This window comes from Hippopotamus amphibius, chromosome 2 (genome assembly GCF_030028045.1).
Source record: "Hippopotamus amphibius kiboko isolate mHipAmp2 chromosome 2, mHipAmp2.hap2, whole genome shotgun sequence".
Lineage (NCBI taxonomy): Eukaryota > Metazoa > Chordata > Mammalia > Artiodactyla > Hippopotamidae > Hippopotamus > Hippopotamus amphibius.
Genome location: NC_080187.1, coordinates 14,985,714 through 15,013,016, shown reverse-complemented (window position 1 = coordinate 15,013,016; position 27,303 = coordinate 14,985,714). Strand labels below are relative to the sequence as shown.

Sequence of the window (27,303 nt, the reverse complement as noted above, 5' to 3'; positions counted from 1 at the left end):
ACTCAAAAGAGAAAGAATAACACTGCATTTTTTGGGAGTCATACTTTTATTGAAGACCTCCTGAATAAAAGGGAAAGAGAAAAGGACCTACCATTCATTATAGATGTGGCATGTGCTGGGGTGCTTCACCTATGATTTCATTTAACTTCGGTGCGATACTAAGAGGTCAGCATCATTATTCCTTCTTCAGGTAAGAACAGTGGAACTGAGCCATCTGTTAACTTCCCCAAGATACTACAGTATGGAGCCTGCACTGGAATCCTCTCTGCTTCCAAAGCTGATGGTCGTTGTACTGTGACCTCTTGTTTTTAGAACTCAGTTAATATTACCATGCATTCATGGAATAAATCCCAGTTGGTTGTGAAATACTATCTTTTTGTATATGTATGATTATTAAATTATATATTAAATATATTTTTATATTGTTGTGTTTAATTTGCCTGAGTTTTCTTAGAAATATTTGTATCTGTGTTCTGTCTGTAGTTTTTCTTTTCTTGTGATATCTGTCTGGTTTTGGCTTCAGGGTAATGCTAGTCTAATAAAATGAATTGGGAAATATTCTCTGTTTTTTAATTTTCCTGGCCGAGTTTGTGTAGAATTGATATTATGTTTCAAGGAACTCACCAGTGAAGCTATCTGGACCTGGAGTTTCCTTTGTGGGAGGTTGTTAAATATAAATTCAGTGTCTTTAATAATTATAGGGCTACTTAGGTTCTGTTTTTTTGAGTGATCTTTGGTAACCTGTGTCGTTCAGGGAAACTGTACCTTTCACCTAAGTCATCAAATTTATTGGCATAAACTTCCTTTATTATCCTTTTAATGCCTGTAGCATCTATATAGTGACATCCCCTCTCTCATCACTGTTTTTTTGTGTGTGTGTCTTCTATCTTTTTAAAATTTTCATGATCATTCTGGCTGGAAGTTTATCAATTTTATTGAATTTCTCAACTTCTAGCTCCATTGTTTTCTATTTATTTTTGTCCTTATCTTTATTATTTCTTATTTTCTGCTTTCTTGGGGTTTATTCTGCTCTTCCTTTTCTAGTTTAAGATAGAATCTTAGGTCGTTGATTCGAGATCTTTCTTTTCTAATATGAACATTCAGTGCTCTGAATTTCCCTCTAAGCACTGCTTCAGGTGCATCCCACAAATTTGAAATGTTGTGTTTTCATTTTAATTCAGTTCAAAATACTATTTCTTCTTTGGCCCAGTGTTATTTACAAACATATTTGTTTTTAGGTATTTCAGAATTTTCCAGATACACTTCTGTTACTAATTTTTAATTAAATTCCATACGGTCAGAGAACATATTTTGTATGATTTGATATTTTTAAATCTAAGACTTATTTTATGGTACAGTGTATGGTCTATCTTGGTAAATGTTCCATGTACAGTCTAAAGGAATGTACCCCTTCTATTGTTGAGCGAGTGTTCTATGTCAGTTAGGTCAAGTTGGTGACAAGTATTCTGTATCGTTACTGCTTTTCTGTCTACTTGTTCTATATGTTATTGAGAGAAGGGCTGCAATCTCCAACTATAATTGTGGTTTTGCCTATTCATCTTTTCAGTACTATCAGTTTTTGCTTCATCTGTGCTGAAGCTCTCTTCTTAAGTGTATAAACATTTAGGATTTTTATATCTTCCTGATGAATTTATTTTTACCACTATGAAATAAAATGCAGTGGATTTGTTTTCAAATCCAGATATCACCAGGTTATATTTTCTTCTAAACATTTTCTGTATGCATTTTTTCAACAGAGTTGAAATCATGTTGTATTCATCAGTTTTTATCCTATTAAAAATTTTCACGTTACATATGTATCAGAGAATATGTGTATGTGTGTATACACACAATGTTTAAAAAGAATACAATGAAAACCCATGCACACAAACACTACTTAAGAAAGAATATTACCAATACCTTTGAAGTCGTCTGTGCATGCCTTTCTCCCTTCCAAGGTTATCTTTACTTTTGTATTAATCATTTCCTTGTTGTTTTTTTTTTTTACAGTTTCCCCACATAATGTATTTTTAAACAACATATTCCATTTCCCATTTTTGGCCATTATATAAAAGAAATTATATTGTATATATTCTATGACTAGCTTTTTTTTGCTTGACATTGTCTTAAGACTCATCCATGATGTGTAACAGCTATAATTCACTCATTCATTTTCGACTACTGTATAAAATTCTGTTCAAAGTATATGGACAGACGACAATTTATCCATTCTTCTACTGACAAACAATTGGGATATTTCCAGTTATTTTGCTATAACAAATGATGCTGCAATGAAGAGTCTGAAATGTAGGTCCTGGTGCGCGTATGTAAGAGTTTCTCCAATCTACATACCAGAAGTAGAATTGCATGCACACTTTCAAAATATTCTATTTTTTTCACTTAATTTTACTTCTGTTCTTAATCATTCTTCCTTATTCTTAATGGCCATATGTTAATTCAACAGGTGTATGCACTAAGCTATGTCTCTGTTGTTGAACATCTAGAGTTTGTCTCCATTTTTTTGAATTTTATACACAGCTCTGAGGGAAAAAAAATTTTGTTTGCACAGAAGTCTCTGCTTTTTAGGTCATTTCCTTATGAGGGATTCCCAGAAGTGGATTTCTTGAATCAAGGCTGTACCAGTTTACATTCAGTGGGGGAGGGGATATTGCTGAAATAAAGTAATCCCCATCCTAACAGCTGTTAATCCTTTGGGGATCATAAGATCTTTTAGAGACTATGATAAAGGGTATGGACCTTTTCTCCAGGAAAAAAAAAACACACACACAAATTATTTACATTCACAAGTAAGCATACAATTTCAAGAGTTTCTCAGATCCTCTGAACCCTGTATGTTGACATCTCTATTAAATAAGAAATATTGTCTTACCCATTGAATATAAGGTTTCTTATCATACTTCACCAAATAAGTTCACAGACCAACTGCTGTATCTGTCAAATACTTTTTGTTTTAAACCACCATTTACTGAGTACCCACAATATGCCAGCACTGTGCCAGGTACTACAGACAGAAGAGTAAAGGCTCCTGGCTTCAAGGAATGCAGTCTGCTGAGGAAGACATAAACTAACAACTATCTGTAATAAAGTATGTGCAATAAGAGAGGTCTTATTAGGCAAATGGGGATATAAATTAAGGACTTATCAACCTTCTTTTATCAAGGGGTTGCAAAGAATGAATAAACATTCTCAAGGATGTTATAGATAGAAGAAACAGTACCAGCAAAGGGAGAAAGACATCATATAACCTGGCATATATAGGAATTTATACATGAGTTTAATACGGTTGGGTTAGAATGGTAGTGAACATAAGGAAGGGCTAAGACTCTTCCTTATTTGGAGCAGAGATTAAGAAAAACCTATTGACATTATAAGACATTAGCAGCTGGTCTGACAACACAAAGGAAACCACAAAAAGAGGATCTCCTCCCAAACGCTTCCTTTATTACCCAAACCTACTCTATTACATACAAAGAAAACATTTTCCCTGTTTTTTCTGTAACTGTCTGAAGTTCAGTGTTCAACACACAACATGTGTATTCTTATTAATATGAACAAGCAACACATTTTAAATTGTCTGATGGCTTCCATTTTGTAAGTAATAAGTGCTGGAAAGCCTGTACAATAATTATGACAGTAATTTCTTCATAAAACTGCCTTGAAAAACTAACTTACGGGTAAAACTATGATTTTTTTTTTTAACATTCACTTAGAATATTGCTTTTCAATCTGCCAGTTAACACTCCTAATACTATCCTCTCATGAAAAACATTTTGTTGTTTTGAATTTAGCTTAACTTTTTTAATGTAGCTAAGCACGATTGTTACTTTGAGTTTACTGATATAATGGAGCATGTGGAATTTTTTTTAAACATGAGCATCTTATACTCCTTTGGAAAATGAATACAACCAACTTTGATAATGCAATCTGGTAAATGTCTTTACTTGAGAGATTTTCATCAAAAATATAAATACTATAAAATTAATGTTTTTGACAATATTTCCTCTTGCTGTGGTAAATTTGTATATATACTTACTTTCTCTTGAAAATTTCATTTGTTTAAATTTCTGCAATGCTTATTGTTTCCTTAAAATAATAACCAATTCATATACATCACAGAACTACATGTACAGAACTACAATGTATAATATTTAAGGTGGGATTATAACCAAAATTTGATTTCTTATGTGACTAGAAAAGAAAGGAAAAAGAGTTTTAAAGTTTAAATATCAACCAACTGAAGTTGAAAAAATCAAATGAATTTTATACAGCTCTCAGCACAAAGAAAGGCCTGACTTATTTTTCTTCTTTTTCAAAGTAGGATCTCTAGATGGCATCCTTTGAGCTTTGTCAAAATAAAGCATCTTCAAGGGTACCTCAGAAGAGTAAAAAGATGTACTCTCATTGCAGGTTATCTAACAAACACATAGAACATCATTCCCTTCAGATTTATTCTAAAGAAAGGAAATTTTTACATGCATGAAAAAGAAATCCAAAAGAAGCAAGTTTTTTCTGTAATATTTTCATGGAAATCCCAATGTATCTCATAAGGGACAAGTAAAAGCACAAACAAGAATATATGTTAACCTATGCTTTTTCTCAGGGTCTTTTGTTCTGAGGGGGGGAATCTTCTTCGTGTGGCATTTTCCCCCCCATCTTTATAAAGAACTTCTTAGAACAGAAAGCATGGTCAATAAATGAAGGGTTCAAAGATTTTCATGAAGTGGTTTGAAAATAAGTGATCTGTGACATATATTAAAAGACTTCCAACAACTCTGACCACATAAAGAAGTAAAACAACAAATCTACAATAGGTACAAATTATATACATTTATTTTTTAATAATTTTAAATAACACTCTTGTATAAATTCTTTCATATATTCAAATCATACACAAATTTAGAAATGCATCATGAAGCCTAGTACAGTATATGTATGAGACATGTTTTTAAAATTTGTGTTAGAATTTTAGTGACATAAATACAAGTTTAATGTTTCAGAAACACTCCCCAATCGCTTGGGCTGAAATTTAATGTATTACAGAGTGCTTGTGCCTAGCATGAAAACGTCGCTTTAAATCAGTTAGCTCTTGGACTAGCGCACACCTGAAGCCTGGGCTCACGTTCTAGGGCTGCTGGTGCAGTAACTGCATATGCGTAATAAGTAAGAAAGGTTCCCAATGGCCTTTGAAAAAGCATCATTCGACCACTGACATTTTGATGACCCATAACCTTTTTAGTCCATGTTATATCACTTGACCTCTTCGCATGACTCAGTGTGTTCTTCCCACTCCTCCCCTTGGCACAGTCACTGGCTCAGGGCTGAAGGGAAACGTTGCATTAACCTTCCATTACTCCCCTGCACACAGCGAACTCATTTTAGCTCCCAAATCCCTATCAAGATGATCATCACAGACCAAAGGTTCTTTGTGGATGAGGCTAGAAATGCTTTCTTTGCTCTAACAGGTTACATTGGGTTGCTTTTTACTTCTCTGAAATTTTTGTCAGAGAGCTTTCCTTGAGACATATAAATTCAACTCCTTCCCACATACCTCAAAATGTAAGAACCAGGGAATGTTCATTATAAGTGATGCTGTGTTCACCATATGTCCTACAAAAACTAGAGGACCAAGGTGAATGATTTAATAACCCAGTCCGGACTGAGGCTGTCAGGAGGAGGTACTGTTACTTCAGCTCTCTGGCTCCAAAACAGCACACGAAGGACCAAGGGTCCTCAGGGCACTCAGCTGACCAAAATGAGCTAGTGGGCCAGTGAGCATTGCTTTAATGGTCAGCTTTCCTGGGAATATTGGGGCTAGAGAGCAGGCATATAATTTGATGCTTCCACAAATCCTCTCCCCTCAAATCTCCCTCCTCCCATTCCATGTTTGCTCTGTTCTCCTCTCTTAAAATGCAGGTATCCCTAGGAGTAACATATAAGTATAAATGAGGTTAAGTTTTTATTATCACTTTTCTCTATAACTGGAGAAATTCCATTAGTAAGAGACCTCTGGGAGCTAGAGGATGGAGGGAGGGATGGGAAAGTAAAGGAGGACAGACATACTTAACGAGGATCACTTAATAGCAGTATCTGTCATTCATCAGTAAGATTCACACTAGTCTTACCTCATTTGAAAATAAACACATCCCTAATCCTTAGACCAAAATTCTTCCAATATTAGTCTTTCTAAAGGACATGCGGGGTCCTGGTGCTAAATGCCGTAGCCCACGGGGATGATGCCTTCAGAGGAACGACCATGGTGTCATGCACCCCATACTGCGTTCCTAGTCTGATCTTGGTGGTAGATCACTTCATGATTGATTTCTATTTTAGAGCAAAATTATTTCCACCAGCAGAAGCATGGGATACTAAAGAATATTATTCAGAACACATTTTAAGACCTTAATTTTTTTCCATCAAGAAAAATTAAGAACATGACCTAGGAGCCATTCATAAATATTTAAAGGTAAATGTTCTTTTTGATTCAGTTTTTGCAATATCTTTCCAGGTGTGTTTCAAGGAATCTCTACATGGCCAAAATCCGGACTATTTGGCTTTGACTCTTAGACCCCAACAAACTCTTTCTTTTTCTATTGGGCTAACGTCTGTTTAACAAACATTTATTTCTCACCATCCTCAATCCCTGGCTTTGAGGGGGAGACAGTCTGGGGGAAAGGCAGGTAGGTCACTTTACACAGTTCCTTGGAACCGTGCATACACAGTCTATACATGCATATGTGGCCGCCGCTGGGGAAATCAGGTTTTCTTTCCCTGCTTGGAAGGATCAGTTCACTTTAATGAAGCACAAACTGGTATTTTTATTTTCTTATCACCAACACTGGCTTCAGAGAGTAATCCTCCTGTGTTCTTTCCACAAAGTGCTTCATGGCTGTATGGCCCTGGATTGTACCTTGTACTTACAAAAATTAGAAACGTTCACAGATGGGACTCTTCCTCCCAGCCTTCTTGTGTCCGTGGCTGGGCAACTTCTGCACAAACATATAGTTGAAAGAGCATGTGCTTCAGAGTTAGGAGTCCTGATTCCAAGCCTAATAATGACATATTGTGGAGTCTTGAACAAGACATTTAACCTCACCTCTAAAATGGGAACAACAATTACTTCCTCAGGTGCCTATGGTGAGGAACAAAGGACACACATATGGAAAGACACTTTGCAAACTGCAAAGGGTTATAGAAATAGTAACTAATTTTAATGTAATGTAATGTAAAGTAACCTCTACTTTCACAAGCAACGGACAACTATTCAGAGCACCTCAGGTTATGAGATTACCTGTGCCTCCTCCAGAGCATCCTCTCCAAACCCTGAGAACTACAGAGGGATGACCAAATTCCAGGTTCTTCTCTCAGGAAGTTAGGCAAAGTTATCAACTTGGATTTCCTAGGTCTAATCTTTGCTTTTTTTTCTAACCACTTGACAGTTTGGTCTTCCTCCTAATAAACATCTATATTTGACTTCTGGCTGCTTTTCCTGGCTTGCTTAATCTACAATCTGTCAATATCATAATTAGATGAGAGCAAAGGCAGAGATGGCCTCTAAGAAAAAATTGTGTCTAAAAGCAAGGACTAACTATACCCACTCAACTACAGAGCTACCCTCTAACCAGACAGGAAGAAGATACGAGAACTGTAGCACTGCAGAGAGATGGAACACACCTCATGGCACGTGAGTGACAGGCTACGTTCAAACGCAGGAGGTATCTGGGGGCGGGGGCGGGAATATAAATATTCCACAGGCATGATATTTCACAGGGGATCCCAAGTGATTTGATGGTTTTTCTTTTGGAACCAAAATATTTTTAATTCCTTTGGAAGACTATCTTTTACATTAAAAAAAAGTTTTCTTTAATGAGACTACGTTCTACATTAATCTATGTAAAATGTATAGATGCTAATGTCTAATTAGGTGAGTAGTTTGGAGAGCGCAGCCTGCGTCCCAGCTTAACAATCACTGTCTTCAAAATCTATTGCTTGAATCTATAGGACGTCAAAGACCATAGAACTCTACTTTTAGATTGAAAAAGGGAAAGAAAAATTAGAAACATCCAACCTCTTATAAATTTCAACAATGTCCAAAGAGGGACTAAAAATGACGGATGCTCACCAGAGTCCCAGCTCTAGCAATACTGCCGCCTATTTTACAGTACTTTATCCCCATATTTTCTTTTTACAACGCCATTAACTGCTGTACAAATAAATTCTAGATGATAAAATATGACATGATTTTTTTTTTTTACAAATAGATACAAATACAATGTTGACCAGATATTCTACATTAACTATATACACCTTATTTCTCTAGGGGGCAGGAGTATTCCTTATTTTTAGACAATTTATCATTTACACTGAGACCCTAAGGAGGACCATCTGCTTCCTGCTCCCAGACACAGTCTTCCTCTCTCTATCATTAGAAGCTTATCCTGTGCTTTAATCTTATCACTGAGCAAGAATTCTGGGAGAAAAACTCAAACCCTTCTAAAGATCTTCTTGGGACTTTTCTGCCCCTATTCTAGAAATAATCAAGATTGTTTATTGTGATACAGCCCAAACTTCAGCTTTTGCTCAATGATGTCTTTAAGTACAGTAAAATGAATATCACCCCTGACCCTCCTTTAAAAAGATGTGTTTCAGGAATGAAGATGAAGTCTTCGGGCAATCCTTTCCCCTCCACATCCATCATCCTGTTTCCGCTGGTTTGGTGAACACTTCCCCAGGAGTCTATTTGGAGGTCAAAGTGGATTTGGGCTGCACTATGAGGTTCAGCCTTCCTACATTTCCATGTGGTTTGGTATAAAAATATACTTTACTTCAAGTCCTTATTGTTAGTGACTGCTTCAGATCTTCATGGGAAATCTAAGAGTAATAGGCTAAGTACATTACAAATTTGTACCTGAAAATTTCAGATGCAATGTATGCCTTTGCTTTCTCATCTCAGCGACTCTACCCAGGCTGTGTTTGGCCCAGGGGCTAACGCTGTCTTAGTAAGCACTGTGGCCTCACAAGCCAGGAGAACAGCTCTAGCTCCTCAGGCTTTATAGTTGTGTATTGGTGTCGTCAGGGTCAGTTGCCCATTGGGAGCCACTTCATTGGCATCATCTTCCAACAATCCTGACACATCTGCATTGGGAATGCTGTCATGGTAGCTGCTGAAACTGATATTGTCTTCTTTTAGCTCAATGGTCCAAAAGGGGGCGTTGAGTTTCCGGTTTTGGTACTCCCGGTACATATACACAGCCCCCACAAAACCCATCAGCAGCACCACCACAATGATGATGACTGTCAAAATGATGATGTTAAACTGGGTCCATGATACATCAGCTAAAGCTGATGTGCTATTTTCAGCAGAGCTTACTGAAAAGATAGTCTGCAGGGTTGTAGGGGTAAATGTACTATTTATAACAGGGGTGAGCACTGATGTGGTCAAAGAGGCATTGGAAACCAAAATGGTAGAACCTTCAGGTGTTGGAACAATAACTTCTGAAAATAAAAACAGAGAATGAAATGTAAAAGACAAAATATCTTGTTTTAAGAAACCATAAAAGAAATACACATGGGAGTAGAAACTGATATGGGATGTTGACATGATATTCTGCTTTAAGGTAAAATGCAAGTTAAAAATAATTTTTTAAAGAAATACAGTGAAAAGAATCAGGGTCTAAAAAGCTAGATTATTACATCCATGGCTGTTATCCAAAATGTATAATATCTGTACTAAAATCTTTGGGAAAATTCTAAGGTTGGCATTTTCCATCCTTCTGTACTCTGGAATAGATGCATACAAATTACTGAAAATAGTAAGTATGTCACTAGTGACTTCTAACTCACTTGGTTAAAAGTGTCAGGGACAGATAATAATCATTTGAACTACAATAAGTTCAACATGTCTGGTGGCATTTCATAAAGGTAAAATTCTCTTCAATGGAGGCAAAAACAAAATAGGAAAAATTGTATTTCTAGTTACTTCTTAAAAACACAATTTAAATGTCCAAAGTTGGTGGCAGCCAAGAGAGAAAACAGCCACTGCCAGCACAGTGATTTTTCCTTAATGCAGATTATAGCTATTTTATAACTAAGGTACTATACTTTATACTTCTAATGCAGCATAGCTGGGTAGAAATACCAAAAGCCTTGGGATCAAAGAACTGTGTGGCAATAGATAAGTCAGTCAATGTTTTTAAAACTGAGGTTCCTCATCAATAAAATGGGAATAATGGTATCTACTTTGCAGAGTTCTTGGGAAGGATTAAACTAGATAATGTACTATAAAACATTATCACACTGAATGTTTATGGTGCTTGGCACATAGCAGGCACTCAATAAAATGATTGCTATTATCATTACAACTCATCACCACAGTCAGACACATCAATCTATCCTAAAAAGAGGCATGTTTTACATTTCCTAACAACTAATAAGAAAAATCATTGCAGTCCTGTCAGCTGTGTATGGACAAGGTATGCCTCTGGTGGCAAAGAGACTTGAGTGACAGGACCTCCAGGCTGGTGACAGGGTTCAATCTGAGTTTTTCAGCCTTGATAACAGCAGAGTAAGGATATCAAGAAAACAGCAGAAGGGTAACCCCTGCCACAGACCAACTGTCCATCAGCCCAGTAGTCAGCATCTGCCAGGATATCAAAGAATGGTTTATAGAAGAGCATGGCCTAATCTCTATGACCTAATAAAGCCTGAATATCCCTAACTCATCCTAAATATCTAATCATTAATTTTTATCTAAACCCTATTGAACTTCCCTGTAAGAAACATTTTGCCATATGAATAACTTTTTTCTTGTAAAAATTAAGGAATATTTTTACTAATTCCTCCATCACATCTGGGAAAACTTAGGCCCAAAGTTAGGATGGAAGTTAGAATAAGCTCTTGTTTCTCAGCTGGAACTTCTAATCAGATTATAGGTTTCTATTTAAAAAGATCTTTGATGATCACTGGAAGTGATGAGAATACAGGAAGCAAAGGATAAAAGAAATGACAGAACTTTTAAATTATTAAAATAAAAACAGATGAAGAGAAAATGTGAGAACACTGCAATCACTTCTTCTTGGTCCTCAAATTTCTGGAGTTGACTTTGGAGTCTCAGGAGAGCAGCAGGAATAGAAGGAAATCTCTTTAGGCAAATATCTACCAAAATCTATTTCCAGAAAACTTCTCTGGTGGGATTGGAAGCTTTTACCAAAGCTAAAAGTAGCTGTCCTGAAATTTTCACTGCTAGGTTTAGATATCATATTTACAATCTTAGGTGAAGTTTTACCTTTCTTGATGCAATTTCCCTCGAGGTCTCGAACATAACCGTCTAGGCAGTTCTCACACCAAAACCCAGTGGTGTTATGGAGGCAGCTGATGCACTCACCACTCTCAGGCTTACAGATCTTTGGGGTTTTGATTGGGTCCACGTGGCCATGACACTGGCACTCCATACAGATGCTGTCCGAATTGTAATAGCCATCGTCACATGCATTGCAGTTCTGGCCTGTGTAACCCTCTTTACACTGGACACATTCGGGTTCTAATTCACCCAATTCTAAAAGACAGAGAACAAAATAATTTGGTAAAATTTCAAGCTACAATTTAAAATGCAAAACTACTACTAGTCCCTCCCCAAACAACTTACACACCCTGCCTACTATCTCCTCTCAAACTTAAGAAACACATGGAATTCAAACTAATAATTTACACCTCATTTATTAATTGTCCAGTTTGTTGTGAGAATGATAGGGCCATCCAGAAAACCTATTTAGGTAGAGAAGAAAAGACATGTGCTTATCTAAGGAATCTGAGTAATTGAGATGGATAGGCACTCACAATTTTTTTATTCCTTCCTCTTTCTTCATGGCAGACAGAATAAAATACAGCTTTAACAAAAACTTCCTCATCCCTCCCTCATGTCCCATTTCACATATGTATTTGGATTTGATTGCAAATTCCTAGAAAGAAAAACCTTTACTGTTTTTATAACTCCCTTTCACCTACAGCATCTAGAAGTTTATTTATCAACACAGTTTCTAACTATTGATAATTGATTCACTGATTTTCCCTTTAAAAATGAAGATTTAGGGAAAGGCCTTACTTAGGATACAACTGCCTGTAGATGTCACTGCTGAACAAGGGCAGCGAAGACACTCTTTAGTGGCATCAGGATAAAATCCTTCTCGGCATTCTTCACAGTGATCCCCTTTGCTATTATCCTGGCAATTTAAACAAGCACCTAGAAGAAGCAAACCATTTTAAGACATTAGAGATTCACTCTGAAAGCACAGTAACTTTAAATAAATCATACCTGCAGCCAAGAAACCCTAAGAGTTAACCAGGAAAAGTTATCCAACAGATACTGCACAGAGTTCAGTTTCTACCCCATCTTATTTCTACACTAAACAGGCCTATCAGTTCTGTGCCCCCTACTAGATGGTAAACTCTTTAGGGAAAGGCTAGGTTCATGACTAGAGTCACAATAAGCTCTTGTTGATTGATCGACTACATAACGAAAGCAGGCCAACAATTTGCAAAGAATAGATAAAAACAACCTAACGAACTATTAAAAGAAGAATAGATAAACTGTATTATTTTCACAGTTGGGATACTGTAGTTAAATAAGTGAACTGGACCCATATGTGTGAACACACATAAATCCTAAAAACAACACTGGTTGAAAAAAGCAAGCAGTAGAATGACACATAAAGAAGGAGAGTGCTTACTTATTCTGTAAAAATTGATTGCTTGATCAAAGTAAAAACTTTAAAAACCACACTAAACAATACTAAGCAAATGGATACAAAATACACTAGGCAGATGGTTACATATATACATGCAGTAAAAAATAAATATATAGACTGAGAGGGTAGAGCCAAGTTTTATGCTCTGTTTGTCTCTGTGGAGGGAGGGAGAAAAACGGGAGCAGGGAAGAAAATAAAGAGGAAGGACCCCAACTCTATTAGAAATTTTCTATTTCTAATATATAATTAACTACAAAGACGTATAAACATTAAGCAAAATACCAAAATGTACATTGGTATTTGTTATATTATTCTCCATATGGTTTTATATTTAAAAATTCAAAATACAAATGACAACAATTAATAAAGAAAATGAAAAGGAAGAAAGTAAGCAAAGTTATGTGTTTCTTAATAATACTCCTTTGGTTCCCTATTAGTAAGGACATTCTACAGGCACTGAGGCAGCACAACTTCTGCAAACAGGAAACAAAAAGGTGTGGTGTAATGTACGTTCCTTCCTTAGTGGACCACAGAGATTCAAAGAGATACTCAGAACTACTATTACAGAAATAAGTGAATAAACTCTGCATAGAAATCCAGGAAGACAATGAAATTTTTACATGATAAGCTAAATACAGTTCAATGCTAAAACTACCATAAACAATTTTATTTGATTTCTTTTCCTTACTTGTGAAATATTTACAAAAACGGGGAGAGAATGAGGCTGTGGAATAAAATGGTCTGACAAAAGGAACAAGATTTGAAAAACCAAAAGAATGAAAATTATTAACATACATGTCAAATCTCAAGTCTTTTAAAATTTTTTTTCTTGTGGTGAAAGTCGCATAATAGAAAGCATACTATTCTAACCATATTTAACTGTACAGTTCAGTGGCACCAAGTACATTCACATTGTTGTGCAACTCACTGTCATTCATCTCCTGAATTTGTCACCTTCCTAAACTGAAGCTCTGTCCCCTTTAAATACTAACTCCCCACTCCCCCTCCCTACCCTGCCCCTGGCATCTACCAATGTACTTTCTGACTCTATGAATTTGACTACTCGCGGTACCTTGCATAAGTGGAATCAAACAGTATTTGTCTGCACCTAATGCATATTGGAATGCATCAAATCTCAATTCTTAAGTAATTACAATAAAGTTCCTTGAAACTTCATGAACTTATCCAGAAAGACATTTTTTTAAGTTTATTATAGGAACACTTAACTATGAATTAAATCAAATTTGCATGTAAATATCACTTTTAATCATATAATTTTTAAGGTCTCATGATATATTCCATGTATGTAACAAAGCAGTATATCTTCATACAGTGATAAACGCTTTAGGTACTGATTTCTTCCCAGATCTTCTTATATTCTGATCCCTCTTATCTGTGTATCTTTGTGACAATAAAAATAGCTGAAATATACATACTAGGAAACTGTAGATTTTGGCTCTAAAAATAAAATAATATTAAATGTCAAAGTGTTCTGCAGGCTGGAAAAGTCAAAACCTGTTTTAGGTATGAAATCTGTCTACCTGCTCTCCCCCTATTAAAATGTCCCATGGAAATAATTTTCAAGAAAAAAATCTGATAAGGTCCTAAACTTTAATATAAAAATATCGTAAAAAATTAATAGTTATATAATTATATATTAGTTAATTATAACATGAAGGGATTTTCATCTTGTTCTTTTGCTATATGAAGGATGATTGTTATATCACATTTTAGGGGTAATAACAGCTTTTTTGCACTATGTAAATACTAGTGGAAATTCTGTAACTAATAAAATGATTATTGAAATGTGAAAAAAAAATTAATAGTTCTGAAACAGAATATGGATGCATTCCAATAACACGCCATTTGTAATGTGGTAAGAAAAGGTCATGCTGCTATTCTTATTAAAAAACAGTAAATACATACATATATATGTGTGTACACACACACACACACACACATATATACACTTTTAATACTTTGCTCCTACAATATTACTGGACCTACATGCTTATTATTTGGGGGATTTCTCCTATTCTAGATAAGACCCTGAAGTCTTTGTCTTTATTACAATATAGCTTCACTCTCCTAAATCATTTATATTACAATATTTAGTATTTTTTTCCAGAAGAATTTCTTATTTCCATTTATTTTATGCCATAACCTGCAATGAGAGTTCAATAAGAAAAAATAACCCTACATGGTAAATATGTTATCTCAAAAGTAAAGATGAAAACAAGTATAACAATAAATCTCACCAGTTTTTTTGTTTTGTTTTGTTTTGTTTTGGCACACGGGCTTAGTTGCTCCGTGGCATGTGGGATCTTCCTGGAGCTGGGATCGAACCCGTGACCTCTGCATTGGCAGGCGGATTCTTAACCACTGCGCCACCTAGGAAGCCCTCACCAGTTTTTAAAAACTCATCACTCCACATTACTTTAAAAATAGTATGGGGCTTCCCTGGTGGCACAGTGGTTGAGAATCTGGCTGCCAATGCAGGGGACACAGGTTCGAGCCCTGGTCCAGGAAGATCCCACATGCCATGGAGCAACTAAGCCCATGCACCACAACTACTGAGCCTGAGCTCTAGAGCCCGTGAGCCACAACTATTGAGCCCATGTGCCACAACTACTGAAGCCTGAATGCCTAGAGCCCATGCTCTGCAATAAGAGAAGCCACCACAATGAGAAGTCCGTGCACCACAACAAAGAGTAGCCCCCGCTCTCTGCAACTAGAGAAAGCCCACACAGCAGCAACAAAGACCAAACACAGCCAATAAATAAATAAATAAATAAATAAATTTATTTATTTAAAAAATAGCATGTACCTGGAACACAGCTATAAAAAAAGAAAAGTAATAAAGATGAATCAGACATAAATACACCAGAATACTAACAATAGTTGTGAAGGGCAACAGTCCTTTAAGTGTTTTTTTCCCTCTAATTTTTAAACTGTCCCTAGTATACACTTACCACTTTTTTTTTACTATCTTAACTTTTTTCTAATTACAAAATTAAAACATTGTAAAATATATCACCCGCATATTGTAATATATTTCAAAAACTCAATTTTAGAACACTTCATGTACAAAACTGAAGACTGATTTTTACAATAAAAATAAAGATTATAACTTTAAAATCTATATACAGTAGGAACTAATAATATGAATTTGTTTTTCTAACAGCTTACAACTCCTCTTTGGGAGGCAACACAGCATAAGAAAAATGGTATGTATTTAATGTCAGATATGAGTTCCATTCTCAGCTGAACCTCTTACAGCTATGTGACCTTCAGCAAATAGCGTCTCTGAGTTTCATTTTTTTAATCTGTAAAATGGGATAATGATTCCTTGCCCAATGATTTAACATAATGTAACTATTTCAGAGGGTGAAAGTATTCCATAGGATATAATATTTTCTCTTTACGCTTCAATTCCTCATCTATAAACTAGGAAAGCTGAACTAGATGTGATCTAAGTTCCCTTTAAAATCTGAAATTTGAGAATCTTTCTTTTATGATATATGACATATAAAAATTAGCTGAAGTGTAACTTTGTTCATTATGCTCTGCCTGGAACCTCCCAAATATAAAAATACTGCCTTAAAATTCACATTTTCTTTGCTGAAAGATGGCCAAAGGAGAGAATTAAAAAAAAAAAAAAAAAAGGAAGGAGTGCTTCCTGAAGATGATCTCATGCTCCTTGGCTAAGCATCAAAAAAATCTAGTGGGGGTAACCAAGAAAATAACTGGTCAAAGAAAAGAATGTAGGGTTCCTTTCCAACCAAATTCAGTGACAAAGCTTTGAAAGCATAAATTGCCATCTGTAAAAAGCCTTTTCCTTATTTATTTTGCTATCTCTAGTTCACATATAAACCTGTCAGAAATGCAGCAAGGTACTTTGTTATAAAAAGAAATGTGTAATCTTCTCTATGGAACGGAAGGCAAACTTCAACCTATTAAACAGAAAGAAGGCCAGCCTAAGCGAACAAGGGAGAGGGTAACAGAAGATAAGGTCAGAGAGAAAAGCAGAGGCAAATAAAATGTAGTCAGGGAAGGAAGTCTGAATTTTATTCCAAGAGGGATGGGAAGACTTTGGAGGATTTAAGCATGGGAACGGCATGATCCGGTTTTACATTTTTTAAAGATCACTCTGGTTGTCACGCGGAGACTGGACTGCGGTAGGGTCAGGGTGAGGGGATGAGAGGACAAGAGAGGAGGCAGAATCATCAGACGAGAGCGTGTCAAAGTAGTTCAGAGAGATGACAGTTGCTTAGACGAGGCAGATAGCAATGAAGGTCATGCTGAATGTCAGGCTGATGGAACTTGCTGACGGATTGGATATTAGCAGTAAAGAAAAGAAGCAGATGTGACTCCTATGGTGCCAGTCACCAAAATGAAGAACACTAGGAGTAATGCAGGCTTAGCTTATAGTGTACAATAAAGAGTTGTTTTGGATGTGTTAGGGCTGTGATGCCCCTTAAAGCATTCATGTGAAGACATCAAGTGTACTGTTAGATCTTTGAGAGTAGAGATCAAGGGAGAAATGTAAATCTGGTAATCAGCACATTTGTAGATGGCATTTAAATCAAACCCAAGGGACTGAATGAGATCACTTAGGGAGAATATAAATGCAGAAGACAAATGGGTCAAGACAAACAAACCTCTGAGGCACTCTAGTGCTTATAGTTGAAAAGAAGATCCAGCAGAGCTGACTGAGGAGGAAAAAAGAAAAAAGAAAAAAAAAAACAGCAAAGTGTGACATCGCAAAGTGAGGAAAGTCACTGAGGAATGAAGGACTGGTCAGCTCAGTCAAGCTGCTGAGGTCAGGGTACTCACCATGAGACACTGAATACACAAAGGCACCTTAAATTCTTAAAAAGAAATACACTATATGAACATAATACTTTAGCTTAAAAATGACAGTCCCCCCCACCTCCATTTTAAGGAAAGTATGTGTTCAATAAAGAAAATCTAGGAAAAATACAGGAGAATAGAAAGAAGAAAAAAATCATCCAAAGAAATCTATTACTAAGATTTTGAATACTTTTCCTCGCATCTCTCCTTATACAGAGAAGTTTGGGTTTTGCTTTTTAAACAGTCTAAACTTATGGCACATGTCACCGTATACCCTGCTTCTTTCACTCGCTCATGCTGCTATATATCATTCTTTACAGCATTTCCATGGCAGCATAACAATAGTTGCCATTTATTGATTGCTTGCAATGAGCCAGGCACTGTATAAACACATTGCACTGAATCTTCACAACATCCCATCAGACAGTTACTATTATAATCCCAAATTTCTAAGTGAAGAAACAAGGCTAAGTAATTTGCACAAGGTAAGTCAGGATTTTACTTTCTGTGCTCTTATTGTGTATTGCCTAGATAACATAATTTGCTTCATTCCCTGCTGTGAGAAATAAAGTTGTCTAAATTTTTAGAATTATAACTGCCACTGTGGTGAGCATCTTTGAACATAAAGCTTTTTATGAATTTTGAATTATAGCCTAAGAACTGATTCCTGGAAACAGAATTACTGGATCAGGGAAGTATTTTTAAGGCATATTGCTTCCCAAAATATTTTCTCAATATATTTTATCATAAAAAGGTTACTTTAAAAATCTACTTCAATCTAAAATATAAAGATGGGGGTGGGGGGGTTGGGGGGGGTGGAGCGCATGAGAACTGTGAAAACATAGTAAGTGGCCACCAGAGGGCAACCATAACACAACACTGTTGAAAAAAAAATCTTTTAAAAATTTGAGACAAAAGGAAAGAGATTTTATATTAAGCTGGCAGTTTTATATCAAGCATTTTCACTCTTTCACGTTAGCTTCCACTTTTATTATATTTCCAAACAGAGAAACCATTTATTTCTTATTACTAGCTGCTTTAGAAACCATAACCATGGAAAGGATTTCTTTTGCCTTAAACTACTTCCTGAGCAAAAACAGGTTGGGATTCACATGACACTAAAGAGAGCTACCTCGCTGCTGCAAGGAAAATCAGAAATGAGAACCAGCAACGTAGACTGCTTCCTGGCACCATAAACCATCTGGGGAGCAATTTAAACCAACTCAGCAGGATGAAGCATTTCTGTTGTTATCCAGGATTGAAACTCATCTTTCCTCTGTAAGTTTCTTCACTCATTTTTTCATTTATTCAACAAAAATTTAGCAAATACTTACTATGGGCTAATATCCATGCTAAATATTGTATAAAATGGTGAACAAAACTGGTACGAAACTTACAATGTAGCAAATCACATATTCACAAATGAATATATAATTACAAACTGTGATATGTGCTATGAAAAAAATACAAGTGTATATGAGAATGTATAATTGGGAACTATCATTTAGCCTGCTTTCTAACGAAGTAACCTTTAACTGAAGGCTTGAAGGAAGGATATGGTTTAATAAGGCAAAGGGGCCGGGGGTGGGAGTACAGGTGTATTAGAAAGACCATTCTAGGCAGAGGAAAGATCATGTATGAGAAGCTTGGGACAGGGGAACATAACATGTTTTAGGAACAGAAGCCAGTACGACTGGATTACAAACAGTAAAGAAAAAGAATAGCACAAAATAGAACTGGCCAGTAGGCAGGGACCGGATAGCATAATTGAGAAAAAAAAAATCACCACACAATTTCTCTTAAATCAATTTATTTCACCACAGACTACAGGATTAGAATGAAGAATAAGATTTCAACGCAGATTTTTCCAGAGTACTTTCTTTTCAAATATTCTGCTACCTTGGTCTCATAAAAACACTTGTACTTGTCAGACTAGTATGTTCTGATATTTTTGTTGGGGAAAAAAAGATTTCCAGGGAAATATCCCTAATCCTTACATTTAGGAAAACGGAAGACCAGAAAAGTTGCCTTCAGTTTTCAACAGTTTAACTATGTTTGCCTAGATGTGGTTTTCTTTGTTTTTATACTGCCTAGGGTTTGCTGAGCTGTTTGAATCTATGGGTTGATGTCTTTCATTAATTTGGAAAACTCTTGGCGATTATCTCTTTAGACATTTGCTTCTGTCCCAATATCTCTCTCCTTTTTGTCTGAGCCTTCAAGTACATTTATGTGACATCTTTTGGCTATTTCCCACGTCTTTCCTTCTCTGTACTTTCCATTGGATTTTTTTCTTCATGCTGCAGTTTGGATATTTCAAATTGAGCTGTATTCAAATCTACTAACCTTGTCTTCACTGTATACAATGGTATATACCCTTGTCTTCACAGTACATACTGTATACTGCTGTTAAGTCCATGCAATGAGGTATTAACTTCAGATGTATTTTTCAGTTCTAGATTGTTCTTTTTTTTAAGAATTTTTATTGAGAAACGATTGACATACATTAAACTGCATATAAGATTGTTCTTTTGTTTATTTTTTATGGATTCCAAATTTCTTGAAAATTTGCCTCTTTTCACCTATTTTGTATGTTTTTTCCTCTATTTTCTTAAAATATTAACTTTAGTAATTTAAAGTCATTTTATGCTAACTTTAACACCTGGGTCTTCTGTGGGTCTGCTTCCATTGTTTTCCTCTTTATTATTGGTCACATTTTCCTACCTCAGCATTATCGAGTGTTTTGATTTCCAGACACAAGCTACAAAATTACCACAGATGATTCCCCTTTCCTCTGTTAGGCAGATATAATGAAAGGATCACCTCAGTTCAGTCAGAAATTGAGACAGGTTGAGGATGGACTGCAATTTTAGTATGAGTCAATTCACCTGTGGTTCATCACTGCTTCTTGGTCATGGCCTTCTAAGGCTCTTGATGGAGAACCTAGCAGGCATGTGTCTCCTTGGTCCTAAAAGACTGCAACAGATTAGCACTTCCCTTAAGTAATGTGAGCCTAAATGCCACTCCCCGCACCTCTGAATCTGGCAATGTCTTGAGAGACAGACGGTTGTATGTTTTAGCGGGTCCTCTTTTTCTAAGGAGATTTTTGTTTCCTAAGCACCACAAGACTGTGGGAAGACATTCAGGAGCCTTTCTGAAACCTTGAAAATGTTAAAGTATGTGGGCCGAGCGATGGGATTCAGAATGTCCTGCTTGAGCAGTGGAGGAGCTGAGGGTGCGGGGCGTGGAGACTACGGGGGCATAGGCAGAGGGTTGGCCGTCTCTAGGGGCACAGCCCCTTTCTCACTGCACACCTCATATCACCCTGTTTGGCCCTGAAGGATGGCTGGTTAGCCAAAGACGGGTAAGATTCCTCAAGGGAGGAACAACCTAAGACAGGCACAGTCGCAGAGGGGCCAACAGGGGTGGGGCACAGACCCCTAATATCTGAGAGAGGTCTCCTGCCCCCAGGGCTGTTTTGCTCTCCACGCCCAGCTCAGATCCACACCTGCTCAAATTGGGCCCAGGAGGCAAACAAAAATCATTGCCCCAGTCATGTGAAGCCTATGATTGTTTATAGGATTAACCTGGGAGTGTTAGCCAAATAAAAGCAACGTGGGATGAATCGGCGAGGCTCTTGATCCTAGAGGTCTTGAGTCCCCAGGTCCCATCTTTCTCTTCAGTCTGTGTCTGTGTTTTCTTCAAGCTTGCGGCACCCGTCACTCACCTCGAGTCGCCGAGCTGGTCTCGGCACAAGACTAAGAGATTTCTTTCTACCTTTTGGGACAGCCTTCCATCTCCTGAACAGCCAGCTAATGTCCTGTGGGAAAACTGGCCTTGTGTTTAGGGCTCCTCTAGTTTCCAATTCATCACGCGAACCCCAAATGACTGCCAAAAGCTCTTCTTGTATCTCTTTCCTCAAGAAGAATTCTTTTACTTGGACCGAGTCTGTTCCTTAGTCTGTGCCCCGAATCAGCAAATGTCCCTTGAAAGAAAGATGGCTGGTGGTCATCAGCTTACTTAAGAATACCCTTTCTGGAATTTTAGTTCATATAGTTTTCGTTGCTTCCACGCATCTCCAACCAATATGATTTTGAAATTTATATATCTTGAGTTGTTGGAGTTTGGCTTGCTATCACCTATTACATCTTACTTAGAAGAGAAAGACCCTTGCAAACTATTTGGCAAGAATTAACTCATAGATGAAGGACTTCAAAATGAAAAGAACAGTGGACTAATTACATAAAAAGGTAAGGAAAATGTGTACCTGTGAGGGCATCACAGCTGGCAGACCGATTATTGCATTGGCAGGGCAAGCACCCATTCTTATTAAAGTCATAATATCCATCTTGGCATCGATCACACGAAGAGCCGGTGACACCCACTTTGCACTGACATTTCCCAGAACTGCAAATAAAAGCAAAGACAATCAACAAAAGTAAATAAGTTTGAAAGTTCTGTTGCCTAACATCCCATCATAGATGATCTTAATGTAGAAACAGTTTTAATTAGATTCTAATTACTAGATGTACTGAGTGATTTTTATTTTGAATTGGAAATTGAGCAGCTTCATGACTATATTAATTCAATTAACATGGTACTAACGCTAATCATTTTTGACAACTTAATCCTCTGCACTTGGGTAGTTTAAAATAAATGATAAAGGAACCATGGAGAGTACAAGTCCCTGGTCCTTCGAAATCTTTGTTTACTAAAAGCACTGGGGCGTAGCACTGGCACTACCGTTACATCTCGTTCCTGAATCATTCCATAGTTCCCTCAGCATCCATACTGCCCAGTCTAGCCCTCACTCAGACTAGCTTTTGGCTGACGAACATGAAGACTAGGACCTTAATGAATGTGTTGCAAACTCGATATGATTGTCTACTTTAGGTCAATATTGTATTAAAATATTTCTGGTAATTAACTAGAATTCACAACTAAGTAAATATGACTATAATGGGGACCTTTATTGGTTTCTGAATTAAATCCTTATAAAAATTCTAGATTGTCAATCCAAAAAGAAGACTGAAAATCTAAAGTTAGAAAAATATTTTATTTAGTATCCCATCTCTTCCTATTAACCTGTTTTCTTTTCTTAGATGTCCATTACATCAGTGACATCATCTCTCTCCAATCAGTGAAACTTAAACCTTTGTTGTAATTTCCAGCTCTCCTCTCTCTACCCCATGCTCTTCCAATCACTCACTCAAATCCAAAATATCACCAATTTCGGTCAAATTTTCTTTCAAATTACCTCTTGTTATTTATTCTATAGTCATCCCTCTTAGAATATCTTTCCTCTTCATCTCTCAAAATTTTTCCTGCTTTCAGGCTCATCTTTTCCCATGAAACTCTTCCCTGACTGGTTGACAGAGAGCTTTTGGCCTCCTGACATCACAGTCTCTATACCATACATTTTATTCTTAATTATGGACTGTTCTATATTTGTTCAAATATGTAACTCTTGTTTCTCTATTTTAGATTGTTAAAGACTTGAGGCAAAGGCCATATCATGCAGCTTTTTTAAAAAGTTATCTTCAAAACCTAGCACAAGCCTAGGAATAGTGTACTCTATTTTCATTTCATCTTACTTGGTAAGTTTGCTGAGTTCAGGGACCATATCTTAGCCATCTTAGTATCCTCAGAGTCTAGTATAGTACTTGGTTTGTTGTAGGCAGTTAATATATGCTTGATAATAAATAAATGCTCAATACACAAACTGAGTTTTACAGTTAAGCACTGGAAGGGAAAAAGAAAGATAAAAGGCTACACGAATTACTAGGGTTCTCAGAACAGCTAAAGTGCCTTCCCGTTCTCCAAGAGTGTGGCCCTTCTTTATATGCTCATTCTGGACATCAAGTTTTAAGACTTCGTCTCAGTAGAATTTTGGCACCAGTCATATTGGATGGGAGACAATATAAGGCAGAACTGCATTTCAGTATAATTATTTTAGAGACTTAGTCCCTAACAATGAGCCCCATGGGGTTGTTTGTTTTAGCTCAGGAATCTAAGCTCAAATTGTTAATACTTACACAGCTCTTACACGTCAGTTAAAATAATGCCCTACTGCATCCCATATTCCTATTTTTGTAATAAAAATAGAAGTTCTAAATTTGAGAGTTATTGGAACTTTGGGTTGAACTTTGAAGACTGGAAGTAAAGCAATTTTCAGCCATGTGTGTTGTCCTTGTAGCATACAAAGCTAACAATTGTTATTTTTTTTATTTGAGATGTGCCTCTCTGTTGATCAGCATGGCCTGGGCTAAATAATGAGGCTTTTGCCTTCTATCCTAAAAAACTATTTTGAACAGCTAGAGTTGAAGTTTACTTCTCTCTCCCACTTACCATGGTTCTTTGCAGTGTCCCAGGGTATGCCAAAAAGGAGTAGAAAAACAGTTCTACATGGTATATTTTTAGGGCCTAACTCAAAACTATTCTAGAAAGGAAAGAAAGCCAGGCTTATGTAAATAATAAATACTTAACATATCTTAAAGCCTTATATCCTGAGAAGTCACCTATCAGACTCCGTATTTCTGTCTTAAAGTTGCCTAATATATTGGGTTATGCAATTTCTTGACGAATAAATAATTTACAGAAAACGTAAAATGGAAGCATCTGAAAGTAGGAGTGATGAGGATGATGATAAAAACAACATCATCATTTATTGAGGGTCTATGTCAATAAATACATATTCTCTCTAATCCTCAAAATAACTCTACAAGGTGGCAGTCATAACCCTCATTTTACTACTGAGGGAATTCAGAGGTTAAAGTTACTGTCCACACCTAGTAAAGGCAGGTTTATTTATGCAAAGCTAGACTTTCCCACTAGGTACCTACCCTTGCCTCAGTTTAACTCTAAATTTGTACAAGAAATCTGCCTGCCAAGAAATCTGATACCCACTTGGGTATCAAGCTTCATTCTGCAGATTCCAAGCACCACAATTCACCACTTATTTAGGTTCTGACCCCAATGAGCTGCTTCTGCCTTGCCCAGAATAAATCCCAGTCTCTTTTCTCACTGCCAGTAAATTTCAGGTCATCCTTAACAAAAGCTAAGAGTTCTTTCTGCTTGAAGAGACTACAGCCTAGCAAAGTCAAGGTTCTCAGAGACACAAGCCCAGATATTTTGATGTTTAGTTAAAGGCGTAATTAAAGTTTGTATAGATCATACTATAGAAGATGATTTTTCTTTTTAAAAATGCAATAGAAATGTACATTTCCAAGCATGTCTCTCAAGTAACTTTGTAAAAAATAAAACTGGGAAAAAAAAAAAAAACCACCTGTATACACACACACACACACAGTCTTACACAAGAATACCCCAAGGTACTTAAAGATCTAGCAAAGTAAATCTGTATTCATCAAATATGAAGTTCAGGATTATCTTATGACTCAACAAGAAGGAATCAGTCAACTTGTCTCACTATACTGCCAGAAAATTATAAAGGATATAATGTACTTTTTGGAGACTGGCCTTAGCCAATTTCCAAGGCTTTAAAAATGTTAATCAAAATATGTTTGCTCTCCATTTCTCTATAGACATTAGATTATTCAGTATACAGAAGAATACACAGTTACTTTTAATGACAGTGTCTGCCCAATCCACCAAGGTATTACCTTGGAATACCTAATCACCTAATAATATCTCACAACCATTGTAGCCAGTGTTCCCAAAGTAATTGCTATTCCTGCAAGTGAACTTTCCCTTCATAATTCTGCTCTACGCACTCAGAAGACTGATTTAAGCAAGCATCTTTCTCCCTGGAGAATATGCTCCTTAGTTCTTCATTAAAAGAAAAAAAAAAAAAAAAAAAGAGTGGCTTTATGAATCTTGATAAGGCAGTTGACTTTCCTGGGTAGATTTTTAAACAAGAAAGGAGGTGCTTTTTCTCTCTTTTAAAAACTATATAGAATGGAGTGGGGAAGTTTGGTTGTGAGCCTGCAACTAGTAGTGCTTTTCCATCATGTTACTCATGGCCCATGGCCAATTTCTGCATGTATAAGAATTAAATCACTCAGCAAATATAAGGCTTTCCCTGTGTGACTTCTTTATAGAATAAAGCCTTTACAACACCCTCTTTCATGGTCTCCCTCTGTTAAAGACTGTTGAATGCTTTTTGAAGCAAAGGTCAATGATATAAATGCAATGAAATTTTAGGAAAAAGAAAAAAAAAAAAAAAGGCCTGTTACCATATCACGTATGCTTATCCATAGGTTTAAAATGAAAGAACCAAAGACTCACATCTTCATATCTGGAAAATAAGGGCACAGAACTAGATTTTGAAAAATCAGAAATCTACACTACCGAGATCAACTAACAAAGAATTCAAGATGGAATTTCCTCATCTGGCTTCACTTTTTATAGATGTGAGTTAATTGCTAGTAAAGAACTAACGAAATACGGATAATTATATCAGAAGAATATGGAATTATTTACAAAGGAAGCACAAACGCTGTGGAACGAAGCTGCGCCAAGCATAACTAAACATAGACTCTATATTCTTAAATCATCCCAGACAGAATTACCAGATTTTCTTATGGTATCAGTGCTTAGTTATAGAATTTATCACACTCGCAGGTGTGAACAACTATTACAAGGCTTAAACACTTGAAAAACTCTCTTAAAATGTAAACAGAGAATGTATTTTCTGACATGAAGTTATTCATTTTTCAAAAGGAAATTAAATGGTATATCATCTCAACATATGGTACATATTTATGTCACACAAGTACTAACCAAAATATCATTTTAAAGGTTCTGTTTTGTTTAAGATGAGTGGGTGGAGAATCTTCAAAATTTCCATTATTTTACTAGGGTAGGAAGGGTGGAACACAGGAAGGGAGGTATCAGGGTCTATGGAAAATTCATAGCCTGAGGAGACAGAGAGAGCTTGGTTTAAATTCCAGCTCTGCTAGTAACTAGCAGGGACTAAGTACTTATTCTATCTTGGACTCAGTATTCTCATTTGTAAAATGAAGATGATTATACCAAACTTCGTAGAGTTATTGTGAGGATTAAAGATCACATATGCAGGGTACTTAGCACAGTGTCTGGCACATAATCAATATTCAAAAATGAAAGAACTATGACGATGATGACAATGGTCCTAGATCTTTCATTTTTTCTATAAATTGTAAAGAGAATGACTTAGAATCTCTACTAGGCAAAGACAGACAAGATTATTTACTTTTAAAATTCTGTTAACAAACCTAGAAAAATGTCAAGAATTTATGGGGTAATTACTAGTTTGGAGCAGAAATGTGGCTAGGAAAAGAGAGCACACAATGAACACATGGTAGAAACAGTTTTTGGAAATAAAATTTAAAAACTGAAAAGGGAAAGAATCAGCAAAATCCTATATTAGGTGGGACCAGAGCCAGCGAGAACTGATATGCTTTTGTACCAACTAGCTAATTAATTTAACTTTCTTCTAAATTGCCAATTATCTTCACATGTTTTATATTATCAAAAACATTGTCTATTTTCTTCCTAAGATTTACAAGATATAAATTATGTGCATGGCATACCTTTAGATATGTAATCAATTTTAACTTAGTCATAGAGTAACTACCAAGATATAGTTCTAATTAGGAGAAATTTATTCAGAGGCCTTGCTTTTCCTCCTTCCTTCTTCCTCAGACAGCTTACATGTTGGCACTCTGACATGGAAAGAACAAGAAACAGA

At 36.3% G+C, this 27,303-nt stretch overlaps 1 protein-coding gene across 1 annotated transcript in view; it reads right to left on the bottom strand.

Annotated features, from left to right (window-relative positions):
• Positions 1-4,838: 4,838 nt before the first annotated feature.
• The window catches only part of MEGF9 (multiple EGF like domains 9), a 77,466-nt gene continuing 55,001 nt past the window's right edge, over positions 4,839-27,303 (bottom strand). The window contains exons 3-6 of the mRNA XM_057722548.1: positions 21,880-22,019; positions 12,119-12,256; positions 11,303-11,572; positions 4,839-9,513 (exon numbers count right to left, since the gene is read on the bottom strand). Of these exons, the coding sequence (XP_057578531.1) occupies positions 9,062-9,513; positions 11,303-11,572; positions 12,119-12,256; positions 21,880-22,019 (1,000 nt within the window). The 3' untranslated portion in view covers positions 4,839-9,061. The remainder of the gene's footprint in view (positions 9,514-11,302; positions 11,573-12,118; positions 12,257-21,879; positions 22,020-27,303) is intronic.